Source organism: Microcaecilia unicolor, chromosome 3, assembly GCF_901765095.1.
Source record: "Microcaecilia unicolor chromosome 3, aMicUni1.1, whole genome shotgun sequence".
Lineage (NCBI taxonomy): Eukaryota > Metazoa > Chordata > Amphibia > Gymnophiona > Siphonopidae > Microcaecilia > Microcaecilia unicolor.
Window position 1 is genome coordinate 323,778,480 of NC_044033.1, and position 17,757 is coordinate 323,796,236.

At 41.0% G+C, this 17,757-nt stretch overlaps 1 protein-coding gene across 2 annotated transcripts in view; it reads right to left on the reverse strand.

Annotated features, from left to right (window-relative positions):
• LOC115466843 (AT-rich interactive domain-containing protein 1B-like) overlaps window positions 1-17,757 on the reverse strand; it is a 1,026,314-nt gene that overhangs the window by 48,181 nt on the left and 960,376 nt on the right. For both annotated transcript variants that reach the window (XM_030198387.1, XM_030198389.1), the window contains one exon: window positions 10,532-10,736. In XM_030198387.1, coding sequence (XP_030054247.1) covers window positions 10,532-10,736 — 205 coding nt within the window. The remainder of the gene's footprint in view (window positions 1-10,531; window positions 10,737-17,757) is intronic.

The window sequence follows — 17,757 nt, forward strand, 5'->3', positions numbered from 1 at the left end:
ACAAGGCGTATGAGACTTGGGGACCTAAACATGTATACCCTGGAGGAAAGGAGAAACAGGGGTGATATGATACAGACGTTCAAATATCTGAAAGGTATTAATCCGCAAACGAACCTTTTCCGGAGATGGGAAGGCGGTAGAACTAGAGGGCGTGATATGAGATTGAAGGGGGGCAGACTCAAGAAAAATGTCAGGAAGTATTTTTTCAAGGAGAGAGTGGTAGATGCTTGGAATGCTCTCCCACGGGAGGTGGTGGAGAGGAAAACGGTAACGGAATTCAAACATGCATGGGATAAACATAAAGGAATCCTGTTCCGAGGGAATGGATCCTCAGAAGCTTAGCCGAGATTGGGTTGCAGAGCCGGTAGTGGGAGGCGGGGCTGGTGGTTGGGAGGCGGGGATAGTGCTGGGCAGACTTATACGGTCAGTGCCCTGAAAATGACAGATACAAATCAAGGTAACATATACACAAAAAGTAGCACATATGAGTTTATCTTGTTGAGCAGACTGGATGGACCGTGCAGGTCTTTTTCTGCCGTCATCTACTATGTTACGCCTCCTTATGATTTGGATGCACTGCAGACGAATTGCATAGATAAACGTCTACAAAATAGATTTTGAAAATAGCGACTGGAAGTCTAAATGCTGTTTTATGCCACTTTTTAAACATTTTTCTCTTTCGAAAATGTGCCCCTTACTACAAGAGTTAATGGTGCTGGGTCCACTGGGAAACAGTGATCATAACATGATCATTACGGAACACTTACATACACATGGTTTAATGGGATACAGTCAAGCGGTAGGGTAGCCGTGTTAGTCTACTTTTAAAGGTATTAAATATAAATAAAACAAGATGGCACCTTTTTAAATTGGACTAACTTAATACATTTTTTTAATGAGCTTTCGAAGGTAACCCGTCTTCTTTGAATCAGAAATGAGCAAATGATGACACATATCAGAATATATCTATGAAACATAAAAGCATTCCAGTGACAGTCTCATGGGGAAGGTAGGGGTAGGTGAGAAACAGGGAGAGATGGATGGGTGATCAGAGGGTGACAAAGCAGTATAATTTTACAGTTTATATTGTAATAGAATTTTATGGTTTATAATGTGATAGGAAACCCAGATCTTTGTAAAGTCCAGTCTGGTAGGTTTCAAAATATTTCATCATTTTAACTTCAAATGTTTTACATTCCTAGATGGTTTTGAAATTTCCTTTTAGTATTCTCACCATAAAGTCATTAGTGCTATGCTCTGGTCTGGCAAAATGCTGTTCTACAGCGGTGTCACCCTGGTTATCACCACATTTATTTATTTATTTATTTGCTGCATTTGTATCCCACATTTTCCCACCTATTTGCAGGCTCAATGTGGCTTACAATATGTTATAAAGATGATCACATTAATGGAATAAGAATTTCAGAATATTGTTACAAATAAGGTGCATAAGAATATCATGTAGGATTAGAAGTAGATAAATGGATAAAGCATAACATAATGAGATCAGGCAGTATATAGTATTCAGTAATGAAGGTGTAATTAAAATGAACAAATTAGAGGAGTGGGACCAAGGAAACAAAGAGGCAGATGATCTGCAAACTCCAAGATGAAAAATATACAAAGCAGATCGTTGATGGATAAAAAGTGATTTTAATAATATGTTAAAATATGCATACAATAGCCCGACACAGGCCGTGTTTCGCCCTACTGGGCTGCTTCAGGGGCTACAAAACAAAATAATATATAATAAATAATAAATAATCAGAACATAAAATTGAAATTAAAATTAAAAAATTCAATCTAAATCCCACAGAATTAACATATATATGAAAGAACAGGTAAATCAAAACATACATATATATATATATATGGTAAAATATCACATAAATCAAAATATACATATATATATATAGTAAAATATCACATTAAAAAGTCAAAAACAATGTATTTTTAGAATCAATGTTCCCAATAATACTATCATAATTCTGTTATGCGTGTAAATACAAACAAGAACTGAATGGAATGCATAAGACACCCACCTATTCAATGTTTCTCCACTATCAAAGGAGGAGTAAGATGATAAAAGCAACTGTAATATACTGAAAAATGAAAAATAAATGAGAGCAATAGTGATAGCATGAAAAATCATCAGCTCATAAAATAAAAAATTGATTGAAAAGTGCAAAAAAGAAAAAGGACTCACATATGCAGTTGATATCTTGAAAAAAATGACTCTCCCAGAGATATTGAAACAAATGATCAATAGCCTGCATGGAATAGTATCACTCATAAGTTTGTAGACATGCAGGAGTAACGATATAGAGATAAAAAGACAAATCTAACGACAGAAATATGGCAAAATATATAGCAAAATTCGCTAGAGATTTGCATGTAATCAATCCAATCGCCACTTATCTCCCAGCTTGCCTAAACCGCTGGGACCAAAATCGAAAAAGTCAAAGTGTCATAATTATAAATATGTGTGTGAGTGAAAAAAGAATAAATTTACAATGCTCCTGAATGGCGTTACTAATCGATTGTGTCACTCATAAGCTTAGTATGAATGAAAGCGCTGTGCCGATAAATATACAAATACGACGGAAAAAAACAAAATACATACATCTCATTATATCTACTGCCTAGCAGGGACCATTAGTAACAATAAATCAAATGACGAAAATGTATATATAACAGATTTTAGCTAAAAACTTACATACGATCAATCGAACAGTCACTTATCTCCCAGAGTGCCGAAAAAACGCTGTGATCAAAACCGGAAGTGATTAAAAAGAAGGAAGAAAGGGTCAAAGTGCTTCGATACTACAAAAATTACCAAAAAAGTGATATAAAAATATGTGCGTGAATAAAAGAGGGAAAAGAAATGAATCTGCAAGAGGGATATATATTTTTTGCCGAATAAACTACATAGGCTTGTTATGTTCCAGAGTGACGTCACTTAGTCTTTAGGAAACCTCGATGTGAGATAAAAAAACCACTAGTTAAAAAAGGTTACTAGCAAAGACCTTTAGGTGAAATTAAAAACAAAACTGTTTGCCATGTAAATGCATCAGAATGTAAAACAACAGAATGTAAAAAGATTAATTAAAAATAAAAAGGTCAAAGGTCAAAAAAATCGCCAGAATACCGCCGAGAGAGACTGCACTCAGACAAACCTATGAGTGTCATAAGATCTATTGGTGGCAAACAGAGGGGGCCAGAAAATAATGAGAAAAAAAGAGAAAAAAGAGAAAGAAGTTAGATTTGCTGCTATAATGGCTTTAATAAATAAAGATATGTTTGTATATTTGTACAAAAAATAATAATATAAAATTATTATGTATGCAAAAAATATATAAAGCCATTAAGAAGAGGGTGGTAACTAGACCCCCCATACTAATCAAAAAATGGGGAGTTGTTAAAAAACAGATAAGATGGATGTCTTGTGCATATTAATAATCATAAAAATACAGAAAGATCTGTTTCAGCATTTAGACCATATGGATGAAGGGTGTTGAATTCAAAAATAAATTCTTGCTCTTTTCGTAATAAGTGAATATCAATTGGTCCACCTCTCCATTTATTTTTATATACATAGATTGCACAAAACCTATAATCCTCAAATTTATGGCCTAATGCTATTGAGTGTTGTACCAATGGTTTTTCTATTAATTTACGATTCATTGCACTTCTGTGTTCAATGATTCTAACATTTAATTTCCTTTTGGTTTTACCTACATATACCAATTTACAGGGGCACATGGCAATATATACAACATTACTTGTTTTACAGTTAGAGAAATGTTGTAATTGAATATCTTTATTTGCTGATGGTATATGGAGACTTCTAGTTTTAATATTGACATTGCACACTGAACATCCACCACAGGGAAAGTGGCCAGGTGGTAGCTTATTTAATGCAATGTCTGTACCAGGTAATGTGGATGGAACTAAAAAATCCTTTAAATTGTGTTCTCGCATTTATGCAACTATCACTTTCTTTTGTTGAAATACTTCTAAATTTTCCAATAAGTGCCAATGTCTTTTGATAATGTTAACTATAGAACTAGACATACTGGTAAACGGTAGTGTGCAAACTATTTTATTCTCATTTTTTCTCTGAATTGGATTTAACAATACTTCTCTCGAACTATCGGATGCCTTGTGAAAGCCATCTCTAATGCATTTTAGGGGATATCCCTTTTCTTTAAACCGACTAGACATATCTCTAGATCTAAGTGCATATGTTCTTGGCTCTGAGCAAAGGCGTCTCAGACGTAGGAATTGACTATAAGGTAGGTTGGCTTTCAAACTCCTACTGTGACAACTTTTGTAATGTAGAAATTTATTGACATCTGTAGGTTTACGGTAAATGTCAGTAATGAATCTATTTTGCATTATACTTATATTGATATCTAGGAAGGGAATTCTTCTTTTATCGAAATGTATTTGAAATTTTAAATTTACATCTCGGGTGTTTAACCAGTTGTAAAATTCTTTTAACTCCATTTCTGTTCCTTTCCAGATCATGAAAATATCATCAATATATCTCTTCCAAATGTATATATGGTCTATATATCTATTCTTTACAATAAATTTTTCTTCAAAATGAGCTACATAAAGATTGGCTATGGATGGTGCGAATGTTGCACCCATCGCGGTGCCTTTGATTTGTTGGTTCCAAGTAGTTAAATCTGGTGAAGTTTAGGAATCAGTTCGTTATAGAGGATCCTTTATGTACGTCTTTTTGAACAGGTTAGTCTTCAATAATCTCCGTAAGGTTGTCAAATCGTGTATTGTTTTTATGGTGGTCGGTAATTCATTCCATAGTTGTGTGCAGATGTATGAGAAGCTAGATGTATGTATAGATTTGTACTTAAGTCCTCTGCAGCTGGGGTAATGGAGGTTTAAGAAGGTACGTGATGAACTTTTGTTGTTTCTCTCTGGTAAATCTATCAGGTCAGCCATGTAAGATGGGGCATTTCCATAAATGATTTTATGAGCCAACATGCAGATTTTGAATACGACTCGATCTTTTAGTGGGAGCCAATGCAATCTTTCTCTAAGGGGTCTGGCACTTTCATATTTCGCCTTTCCGAATATCAGTCTGGCTGCACATCTGAAACTACAGTGCTAACCAGGGTGACACCTCTGTAGAACCGCATTTTGCCAGACCAGTGCAGGTAACTTATCTGTTTAAGTTAGGCCAGTGAAATAGAAATTACTGTTGTCAAGGCTATTGGGGTCAGTGATCAAAAATGTATGGCTCATTATTTTAATAGATATAGGTTCAGTACTTTATTATTAAATCTAGGTCTTTACTTTCAGATGGCAACAACTGATCATGTAGTAGAATCTTAAAATATACACCCCATGACATTTGGGTTCAGTTAAACATCTCTGTTTCATTTCTTAAGTCAACCGTGGTCCCCATAACCTGGACAGATACCAGCAGTCATCCTTCGCTTGTGATGACTACAGCCAGTACCTGCTATTTAATTTAATGAACACTACAGAAGCCAAGCCCGAGAAGAGGGAAGGGGCAAGAGAAGAATAACAGAGCACAAGGTCAGTCATCTGAAAAAGAAAATGTGTAAGCAAAAATCCATCCATCTCTGCTGGCAGGTAGCTGGGGGAGATTCTGTTATTAGTTGTCAAGTGATGTCAGAGAAGCTGTCTTACAGCCAAGGGAAATCCCCAGCGGAATGAATGAGGGAGGGGGAGTGTGGGTTATAAACAAAGATGCCCTGCCTTTGACCTTCATTCACTGCAGACTTGTGAGGTGCTGTAACTCAGGCTCAGCCACCCTCCCATTTCCTCAGTTAGAATTAGGGCACCAGAGTCCATGCTGTGTAAATTATCTTCTCAGCATGAAGTCTGGCTGCTCAGTCTGAAGTATGTGAATGCACTTAACCTTCAGTAACCTTTCAATTGTTTACTTTAGAACACACATTTGTAACGTCTGGCAAAAGGTAGGAATATCCTAGAGAGCAAGTCATGCTTCATATTAATGCATTTTGAAGAGGTTGTATTCATTTTCTTTGTATTTGAGGAAGCAGACTAGCAGGGAAAGGCAGATATTTGTTTAGTCGTAGTTCAGCCATTGTAAATAGAGTACTTTTCTGAAATTCAAATAGGAAGTATCAAGAAGGGAGAGACTTCCATGGATGCAGACTTAGAAGATAAAGTAGAAAAAGTACTCCACCCCTCAGTCTGATTAATAGTTTAAAAGTTTGCTGCTTTTTCATGGCTCTGTAGATTTACCAGTAATAGGCTTCACCTTCCTTTGCTCATACGGAGGTGCCTTTTCATTGCGAAAGCATAGCTGAAACTGAAATGACAGAATTAAGTTTATTTTCCTTCAGCCCCCATGGTAAACCAGAAGCCTTAGCCTGAAGCCTGTGAACAGTGATAACAACTAGTTTAAGCAGAAATAGTCACTAGGGAGGTAATTTCATAACAACCTGCCTACCTTATGCGTCTCCTACTTGCATATGTCACACCTTTCCTTTTGAAAATTATCCCATCTAAACAACCTGCACAGTTACACCAGTTAATTTATAAGCAGACAATGTCTGAGGAAATTAATGTGCACAATTAATAAAACTGGTAAGTATGCACACAATCTCTAATACTGCCAAGACTGGCCTCCGGAATGCCTCTATGCTATGTTCCTACATGTTATGGGTGTAACTCTATAAGGAGCTGTCTAGATTTAGGCAGCACGAAGATACGTAAATACCAGTATTCAAATCAGCAATGCATATATGTAGAACATTTTCTAGCCAAACGTATGTGAAATTCCAGTTCAAATACATTCTTATCCACTCACACTGACTCACATAGGAGCAGGAAAAGATTTCAGTGACCAAACTGGCCTATGACAATAATTGCCAAACAGCCCCACAACTGACACATCCTTAGCTTAAAAAACCTCCCATTTAGGGGCCCTTATACCAAGTAGCGGTAAAAGGTGGCCCACGGTAGAGCTGGCGTGTGGGATTGCTGCGCACTGAGCAGAAGTGGAGCCAGGTTGATGGCGCGGGGGGAGCGAAAGTGGCGCAACAGCGGACTTTCGCCAGCGCAGGCGCACATTTTCAATGCAATACGAGAAAAAAATAGGCGCCGGCAGAACTCTGTTTGAGGGAGCGGCCGCTACCCTGGCGCCCCACCTAGCTACATCACTGGCGCTCAGGCCACCTTTTACTGCAGTTGTTTTTCAAAAGAGGCAGTAAATGGCTCTGCCCTACTTAGAAAACTGGCACGCGGCCATTTACAGCCGGAACCCTTAGCACCACCTAGGTGAAGGCTCCTGCAGTAACTGGGCAGTGCTTACTCCACGCTCACCCGTGCTAGAAAATAAAATCTATTTTCTAGTGACATTAACAGCTTATGGCAGACCCAGAATTACTGCTGGGGTCCTGGCCAATTTGCCGCACACTACACCAGTGTTAGCCCTTCTGCCAGTTAGTAAAAGGGCCTCTTAATTTAAAAGTGAGCCTTTTTTCCCTCTTCATAAGGCTCTTTTCTTTTAATTCATTACACAGTGGAGGAGTGGCCTAGTGGCTAGAGCGCCGGTCTTGCAATCCAGATCAAATCCCACTGCTGCTCCTTGTGATCTTGGGCAAGTCACTTAACCCTCCATTGCCTCAGATACAAACTTAGATTGTGAGCCCTCCTGGGACAGAGAAATATCCAGTATACCTGAATGTAATTCACCTTGAGCTACTACTGAAAAAGGTGTGAGCAAAATGGAAATAAAAAAAAATATATATATATATAGAGAGAGAGCTCAATGACTCAGTTCCAATGCAATACAAATGCAGTGCTAACGTTTTTCAATACTTTCCAGCCACATGCTATATTGTAAATACACCCCAATATTCAATGGTGCTTGCTTTGCAGGTGGGTTTTCACATGGGTAGAGCATAGGCGGGATGAACTTTTACCTGCAGACATTATTAAACAATACGTGTACATTCTACTATTTTATAATCTGGATGCGAGTATTTACACCAGCTCTATGGCTGGTTTAAGTAATCAGGCCTAAAATATAGATACATTTTTCACCTATTACACTATAATCAAGTTTGCATCTCCACACTTTACTCCTTATACAACCTTTCTGGCATAACAATTTGTGAGAGATCTGGGAAGGGCTATGTTATGTTATGATATGTTCAGTACTCATATCTTGCCAGAGCCCTGGTGGTTCAAGGCGGGTAACAATCAAACAACTAAACACAGCATCAAAACCAAAAATATAAGCATACAACAGTACAAAATTACAAAAAAATAGGACTTGTGAAATAAACAAAATGTCAGCATCTTACTGAAATTAATATAACTAGAAGACTGCTGTATATTTAAAAGCAAAGAGTTCCATACTTTCACTGAAAGTATTCAGAAAGTTGGGAATCCTGTCCACTTTTTGCAAAGTTGTTAAATGGTCAAAGTTTTCAGGAAAGGAGATTTCTGCCAGAGAAATATAATTTGTCCCTTAGTCTGTATAGATATTTTCAGTTACAACATTTTTCTTTGCAACCACTTTAGTTGGAAGGATTCAGTCAAGCTGCACTACCTTTTGAAAAAAATTATCACTGTGTATATTACTCCCATTAACCTCACACGCTTATCAGGATAAATGGCCGAGCTCTAGGCCTATTGTACAGGGAAACCTTTTGCATATCTTTATAAGAGTCTTTGTTTAAGTGCTCAATGGGTCATTCCATGCCAAGTGGTCTAAAATTTAAAAAAGTTCCCACCATCATGTTCTCCAATTTTGTTCAAGTTTAATCTGTTGCGCGAGTCAGGTGTTAAATGAAGTTTCCCCAAATTTGAGGTCTCTAACTGCAATAGTTGCAGATCTAGACCCCCTTTTCTGAAAGGTTGTCAGTTCATGAGCGCGCGACAGTTACCAAAATGCCATTTTTGGGGTCTAATAAAATCCAAACACATTTATAAGAATAGCTAAAAAATTCAAATCCTGTACAGTTTTTGATGCTAATTCCGATGAAATACATTTTAACATTATGTATGCAAAACCCAGTCAAACAAGTTGACTCAAAGCGTGCATCAAAATTGGTCGCGACTCATCGGAACATATTTGGACCAATATTCACACTGCAACAACTTCCATGCAAACAAAGATACGGACTTGAAATTTTGAACAAGCATCATGCTTGTGCTGGACATAATACTGCCAGATTTGCAACTAATCAGCATCTATAACCGCCCTGCAGGATCTCTTCAAAGTTGGCACTGTCAGCGCAAATGATAAAATATACCAAAGTTCAAAGCCAATTATTAAAAAAGATACAGTTAGTAATGTGTAGCGATCAGGGAAGGGAAGAGAGAGGAAGGAAGAGTGATTGGGGTAGTTGTAGAAACCAGTCAGGTTTCAGGAAAACCCCTAAAAAGCTGACCAGTTTGTGTACTCAAGGAACAGAGTTGCTCCCTCCAATACAAACAGATCAAACCTTTTATTCTACCGAGTCACAATAATAATTATAGTTCTCATGTTTATGCTTAACTGTCTTTCAATGCTACATCAAAGTGGTATACAATCATAATAATAAAAAGATCATCTTTTGTAAGAGTTTGCTAGCACAGAGTCTGTGAAGATAAAAGACATGATTAAGAACGTTTATTTACCATGGATGAGGCACTCTTGCAGTAAAGTCTGGCTGACAGCTTTGGGGGAGACAAGACTCATATGCCACCGTTTGCACCCTGATACAAAGAGGCTCTGAGGCTCCAGAAAAGAAGAGAAAAAGGTGACTCGCAGGAGATCCATGCTCATACCCCTGCTCCTCAGGCCATCACAGAAATCTTTGAAGCAGAACTCTGAGCCCCTAGGAGGGAGATTCAGACGTTGTTCCTGTGGCTGGATTCAGAACAGTAGTAGAGCCACCTTGTCAAGTGTCAGTTCACATCCTCTTGGACAGAGGAAGCCTCTGAGCACCCCCCCCCTCCCTAGGGCTAGTAAAGATGGTGAGCAGGGAACACTGGGAAAAAGCTCTCTTTGACATCACATATGAAGATTCTTGAAAGGAAGCCAGCTCAGGTTCTCTGCTCACAAAGGCTTGCTGACAGGAAAGTCAGTCTTCCTATTTACCAGGACAATAATCACCAGTCCAAAGGTGATTAATGTTGGTAAGAGAAATATGTGAAAAGCAATCACGCTTGAAGAATAAAGATGGGTTGTGGTTGCAAGGATTCATTTTTGACAAAAAAAAGCCTACCTATAAGACCAATAGCATCTAAATGAATGTAAGCACAATGGAATGGAAAAAATCTAAGCACATCAGGAAAGCACACACACTGATGTACATAGAACTTAACACAGAACTGTTTCCTCCAGACTAATTTTTAAATATTCAGATAATTTGCCCCTGACTAGTAGTGACTGCTCATGAAACATTTGAGGAAGACAACAGGATGGGTTCTCTTCAGTTTATCGCTCGTTTCTTCTATATGAACAGTTTTGATTTGTGTACATATGAAAGGAAGGTACAGTTCCTCTCCTTACCAGGAGATGGCGGCTGAATCTTAGGCTGTTTCTTTGTATCTCCGGAGCTGAAGACCTCTGGAGGGGGCTCCTCCCCTCGCTCAATCTTGCACTCAAAGGCGAACAAGCATTGGATGTACTGCTTTTTCAGCGAGCTGGCTGCACTACTCGAAGTGCCGACATTCAGGTTGCTTGCCATCTCTCTCCATTTCTTATTCTTATTAACCTAGAAATGGAAAAATGGCAAGATTGTTGGGTGTAAGGCAGCAAAGTATTTTGTTTAAAGAGAAAGAAAAAAAGTAGAAGTTAGTATCTTGATTTACTTTACTCTCTCTCCCCCCCACGCCCTCACCTCTTAACTAAAGCTCATTACTCCCACTCAGTAATGCACAGACAGCATTTAGGGTTATAGAGCCATTAAAGAACTTGCTGATAGCAACAAAACAGGCTTTGATGTTTGAATGTCTTCTGGGTTCTGTGTCATTTAATGTCTTATACTCATCTGAAGCATGTGCTGAACACAGTTAGCAATTTATCTCTAGCAAATACATGCACACCCTCCTGTTCTAATTAAAACTCTAGCTCCTAAAAATCTCATTTAAAAAGCAATAACAATAATAACAACAACAACTGTGTGTTATTCTGCAATTCACTGTAATTGTTTGAGTACTGATATAAAAGAAAAAAAAAATTGCTTCCACGTAGACTATGCTTGCCAGATAATTAACTCCAGAAGTCCTAGCCCAAGTCTGCAGGCTTCATTGCGGGTTGGGGGAGGGGGTGTTAGTAAGTGAGTAAGTAAGCAGTGCAGAAGAACTTAAAAACCCTAATGAGATTTTTTTGTTAACTATTTTAAATGTAGTTTAACTATTGAGCAACTACCACCTTTTCTTGAGTGGTTAAACTTTTTGGATTAGCTACTGAAAAGTAATTTAACTATGTAGTTAATGACAAAGTAGTAGTCAACCACTGCCCAGCATTATCAGTAACAGTGGTACTGGGGGGGGGGGGGGGGGGCTGGGGGATACAGCCAGTGCACCTGCACCACAATGACATAGTGAAGGGGTCCATCCCTGCTGTGGTCAAAAGTAGCCCGGCTGTTCCTTTACTGCTGAGAAAGGTGTCGTCAACCTAAGAATTTAAACTTGACCTGCCACACCCCATCCCACCCCACTCTCACACCACCACACTTTAGCCTCCTCAAAAATTGGAGTTAGCGACCACCAATGCCTATGCGGATTTTAACCCCGCCCTGTCTCTTGGTCCTTCAGCCTCACACTGGTGCCTATTTTACAAAAGTCTGCTTCCCCCCAATATCAAAACCTGGCTATGCCTCTGTCCAGAAGGCTCAATTGTGTTTATCAGTAAGAATGCAGGCCTAGCTCTTACACATGAGGCCTGGATAGGGTCATCTGATGACATGACTATGAAACAGAAGTGGGGATCTTCAAGGCTGCAGCAGTTGGGTAATAACTATGAATAAAGTAATTTGCGGCCACCACTTATGTTGGCAATGTACCCTCTTCTCGCCATGGATCAGTTGCTAATGAATTTGAAGTTGATATCAAGCCCAGTTATTGATTTGATGAGGGATTCTGTTGCAGAGAAAGGGGTAACACTAACACAGTTCACCGCAGGGCACATGGAGGCCAGCTGATACGCTTATGATCCACTGTCAAAGAACATTGTGGTATATCAGTGGAGGAGATCTATAGCATACAATTACCTCATCAAGGCTTAATCAAAACAGACTGGGTAGGTAACTAAGTCCTACAGCACACTCTAGACTGGACTAATAGCTCCAACATAATTTTTTGCTAGTTTTCATTTGGAACTGCTAATAGTATTACGTACAATAATCAATCTAACATACATAGAGGGGCATAACTGAAAGGGGCGCCCAAGTTTTCCTGAGGATGTCATCGCAGGACGTCCCCGTGAAGGGGCGGGGAAACCCGTATTATCAAAACAAGATGAGCGTCCATCTTTTGTTTCGATAATACGGTCGGGGATGCCCAAATCGTGAAATTTAGGTCGACCTTAGAGATGGTTGCCCCCGATTTTCGGCGATGGCAACCGAGGGCGCCCATCTCAGAAACAACCAGATCCAAGCCATTTGGTCGTGAGAGGAGCCAGCATTCGTAGTGCACTGGTCCCCCTGACATACCAAGACACCAACCAGGCACCCTAGGGGGCACTGCAGTGGATTTCAGAAATTGCTCCTAGGTGCATAGCTCCCTTACCTTGTGTGCTGAGCCCCCCAAACCCACTCCCCACAACTGTACACCACAACCATACCCCTAAGGGTTAAAGGGGGGCACCTACATGTGGGTACAGTGGGTTTCTGGTGGGTTTTGAAGGGCGCACATTTACCACCACAAGTGTAACAGATGGGGGAGGGGGGATGGGCCTGGGTCTGCCTGCCTGAAGTGCACTGCACCCACTAAAACTGCTCCAGGGACCTGCATACTGCTGTCATGGAGCTGGGTATGATATTTGAGGCTGGCATAGAGGCTGGAAAAATATTTAGTGACCACTGGGGTCATCTGGTCATTTAGGGCACATTTTTGTGTCTTGGTCGTAAGAAAAAAAGGACTAGGTAAAGTCGTCCAAGTGTTCATCAGGGACGCCCTTCTTTTTTCCATTATTGGTCAAGGATGCCCATGTGTTAGGCATGCCCAAGTACCGCCTTCGCTATCCCTCCGACACACCCCCGTGAACGTTGGTCGTCCCCATGACAGAAAGCAGTTGAGGATGCCCAAAATCGGCTTTCGATTATGCCGATTTGGGCGACCCTGTGAGAAGGACGCCCATCTTGCGATTTGTGTTGAAAGATGGGCGTCCTTCTCTTTCGAAAATAAGTCTGATAGAGGGGCATTTTCGATATGACGTCTAAGTCCGACTTTGGACGTTTTGCAAAAAACGTCCAAAATCCGAATAGGAAAGAAGGTCATTTTCAAAAAAGAAAAACGCCTATCTTTTGTTTTCGAAAATACTGTTCCGAACAATGTTTTGTGATTTGGACACTTTGTTTTTTGGTCCATTTTCGAAAAAAAAAAAAAAATCAAAAACGTCCAAATGCAAAACGCACAAAATCAAGCCATTGGGATATAGGAGGAACCAGCATTTTTAGTAGACTGGTCCCCCTGACATCCCAGGACAGCAGCAGGGCACCCTAGGGGGCACTGCAGTGGACTTCATAAAATGCTCCCAGGTACACATCTCACCACTGCTCCCTTAGCTTGTGTGCTGAGCCCCCCAAAACCCACTATCCCCAATTGTACACCACTACCATAGCCCTTACAGGTGAAGGGGGCACCTATATGTGGATACAGTGGGTTTCTGGTGAGTTTTGGAGGGCTCACAGTTTCCTCCACAAGTATAACAGGTAGGGGGAGGTAGGAGCCTGGGTCCACCTGTCTGCAGTGCACTGCACCCAACACTAGACAACTCCAGGGACCTGCATGCTGTTCTAATGGACCTGAGTATAAGATCTGAGCCTGGCATAGAGGCTGGTAAGTAATGTTTTTCGTCACATTTTTGGGGGGTGGGAGGGGGTTAGTGACCACTGGGGGAATAAGGGGAGGTCATTCCTGATTCCTTCCAGTGGTCATCTGGTTATTTAGGGCACTTTTTTGTGATTATTTATAATAAAAACAGGTCTAGCTCAAAATGTCTAAGTTTTAGTCCTAGACGGTTTTGTTTTGTTCCATTATGGCTGAAAACCGTCTAAGTCTTAGGAATGGCCAAGTTCCGCCCTGAACACGCCCCTCACACGTCCCCTTGAGATTTGGACACACTTCTGGTGGACTTCAGAGAAAAACGTATAAAAATAGGTTTTGAAAATACTGATTTGGATGTTTTTGTGAGAAAAACGTCCAAATGCAGACTTATGCCACTTTTTGGATGTTTTTCTCTTTTGAAAATGAGCCCGAAAGTAACACAGCAAATGATGATCTGGGGGGAGAAGGTTGGAATAAGGAATGTTTATGAGATTTGCCTGATATAAATGTACTAACACCATCTGAGTCCCTGAGTTATTTTAAAATTGATATATCATGAACACAACAGTGGGGTGGGGGGGGGGGGGGGACTTACACTGTAAGACTGCTAGTTCTCATATTAGCACATTCCTCCAATCTCCATGCATAACTTCATAGATAGATATATAGATATTTATAGGTGGTTACAAAGAATAGCCCCCAAAATGAAATTTTTCTCTTTAATAATTTTCTCAGAAAACAACACAGCAGCAGTCCACCAAATCCAGCAAGATAAAACAAAGAGGCAGAAAAAACAGTGTTAACTAAAAGCTTCCAGGAATTCAAACATCTGTGCCCAACATGGCCAGGTTTCGACTGCGATACCAGCTACATCAAGGGCAAGATTATTAGCTGGTGTAAGGCTACAGACCTCACCTTGGATGTCCAACAGATAAAATGAAGCAAGCAATGCTCCTGTTCCTGCATGTGTTTGTACAAATATCTTATCTTAACAATTTTCTGTCAGCAGATCTGCCCAGAAAATAGGTGCACAGAGTGTGTTACAAACCAGTGATCATATGCAGAAGCGTAGCCAGGTTGAGGTGTCAGGGGAAGCAGAGAGCAGATCACATGAAAAATAGGCGCCGGCGCTGTTGGAAGTCCATTTGGGGGAGTGGTCGCTCCCCTGGCAACCCACCTGGCTACTCCTCTGATCATGTCGTATACAAATGGTTCTGAGTCAAGTTTAAAAAAATGTCCGAATACAGCAGAGTACAAAAGAAAGGGAAGATGACCAGAGACCAATCATCTCCCTGGCCTCCAAATCTAAGCAACAGAAACTAAATGCAAAATTGACACAAGCAGGAACACATGTGCCAACCAGTGGCATAGCCAGACCTTAATGTGTGTGTGTGTGGGGGGGGGGGGGGGGGGGGGCAGAGGCCAAAGTTGGGGGGGGGGCACAATTTGGCTCACCTCCCCATCGCTCCCTCCCCTCGCCGCTGCCTCACATACCTTGGCTGGCGGGGGTCCCCCAACCCCCGCCAGATGAAGCATTTGTCCAGTGCTGGCCTCTGCCACATTGCCTGCCCTTGCGCTAACTTCCCCTCACATGGCATACACACTCATTTTAATGAAATTGGGATTTGTAGTATGGAGTGTTGCCACAATTTGGATTTGGGTTTCTGCCAGGTACTTATGACCTGGCTTGGCCACTGTTTGGAAAACAGAATACTGGGCTAGATGGACCATTGGTCTGACCCAGTATGACCGCTTTTATGGTCTTATGTCTAGCATGCTTAGTTTCACTAAAACGAGCATGCAAGCGACGTGTGAGGAAGAGCAGGGCAGGCAATGCGGCGGAGAGCCAGAGACCAGCGCTGGACAAACGCTTCAGTTGGCGGGGGTTAGGGGCCTCCCCCTAGCTACACCACTGGTGTCCACTGTACTAGACAAATGAAGACTCTAATGGGCATTACACATATAAATCTAATAAGGGTCAATTCTATAAAGGGCGCTAAAGCTAGTATTCTACAATAGCAAATGTGTGTGCCTAGGGGCCGATTCCCCAAACTAACACCAGCGCTATGAAGCTGTTAGCCCTTGATTTGCACACATGTTATTGTGCGTTACTGGGGAGAGGATTTCTTGTCAACTTCTCACATTCAACTGTCTTCTTTTGGAAGCAGAAGGAAGCCCGTGCACCATCTAAGCACTGACAGTGAGAAACAAACATGTGCGAGTCTGAGCAAAAGCAAAAGTGAGAGCACACACTGGAGCTGGATTTCTGCACTTAACATTGTAAACAATGGCAGATAAAGACCTGTGTGGTCCATCCAGTCTGCCTAACAATCACACTCATTATCAAAGAATTATTGAAGCAACAGTCCAATAGTATTATCACAACTTTGTACTTGCTAAGTTCCACCATACGATGTCTTCCTCTCCCCCACTGACCCAACTCATAGCATATGAATGTTGTACACAATACGTAGAATTTGTTTGGAGATTAATACCATTCAAGTATTTAAACATCTGTATCATATTTCCTTCTTTCCGCTAAGGTACACATATTCAGGTCTTCAAGTCTCTTTCTCATATGTCTCCTAGCAGAATCCTGATGATATCGTTGTCATCCTCTGGACCACTTCAAGTCTTCTTATGTCCTTAGCATGATATCTCCTCTACTAACGATTTGTACAAGGGCATTAACGCCTCCCTTTTTCTGATGGTGTTTCTTCTCTATATGCAGCCCAGCATCCTTCTGGCTACGGCCACCACTTTGTCACATTGTTTTGCAGCCTTGAGATCCCGTCATTATCACCCCAAAGTCCCTCTCCTGGTCTGTGCATATCAGCTTCTCCCTCCCTAGCATATACATCTGCTTTAGATTTTTACTCCCCAAGTGCTTCACTCTGCACTTCGCATTAAATTTTAACTGCCAAACATTAGACTATTCTTCTAACGTTTGCAGATCTCTTCTCATGTTTTCTATTCCCTCTGGTGTGTCCACTCTGTTAAAAGACACACTTTCTCCTTTTAACCCTTCAGCAATGTCACTTACAAATATAATGAGAAGAACCAGCCCTGGTAGTGATCACTGAGGCCCACCAATACTCACCTTACTTTCCTCCGGGCAAATTCAATTTACCACCACCCTCTGTCATGTGTCAGTCAACCAATTTCTAATCCAGTTCACCACTTTGGGTCCTAACTTCAGTCAGCTCCAAGGTCCAACTTTGAAGCAGGGCATCGATCCTCTCTGAACCGAACTCCCTTCCTCTACTGAAGAATCGGGATACTTTTGCATTGGCCCTGCTGGCCATGAGATCCATCACCGGTATCCCCTTGTGGGTCTGTGATCTGTTCAAATGCCTGCAATGAAAGTTCCAATTCACCCAGGCCCAAAATGTTCCGACTGAGGAAGTCCACCTGCACATTCGCAGACCCCACAAGGTGCAGCACCGAAAGCAGAGTCAGGTTCAATTCCATCCAGTGGCATAGGAGCTGCGCCTCCTGTGCCAGGCGCATGCTCTTTGTTCTCCCATCTGTTCACGTATGCAACCACTGTTGCCTTGTCTGACAGACCCTGCACGGGACACACGCAGGATATTCAGTTTATTGATTAGCCTCCTATGAGGAACTGTGTCAAAGCTTTGCTGAAATCCATGTAGACTACATCTAGCGCATGTCCTTGATCCAATTCTCTGGTCTCTGATCACCCAGTCAAAGAAATCAATCAGGTTTGTTTGGCACGATTTTCCT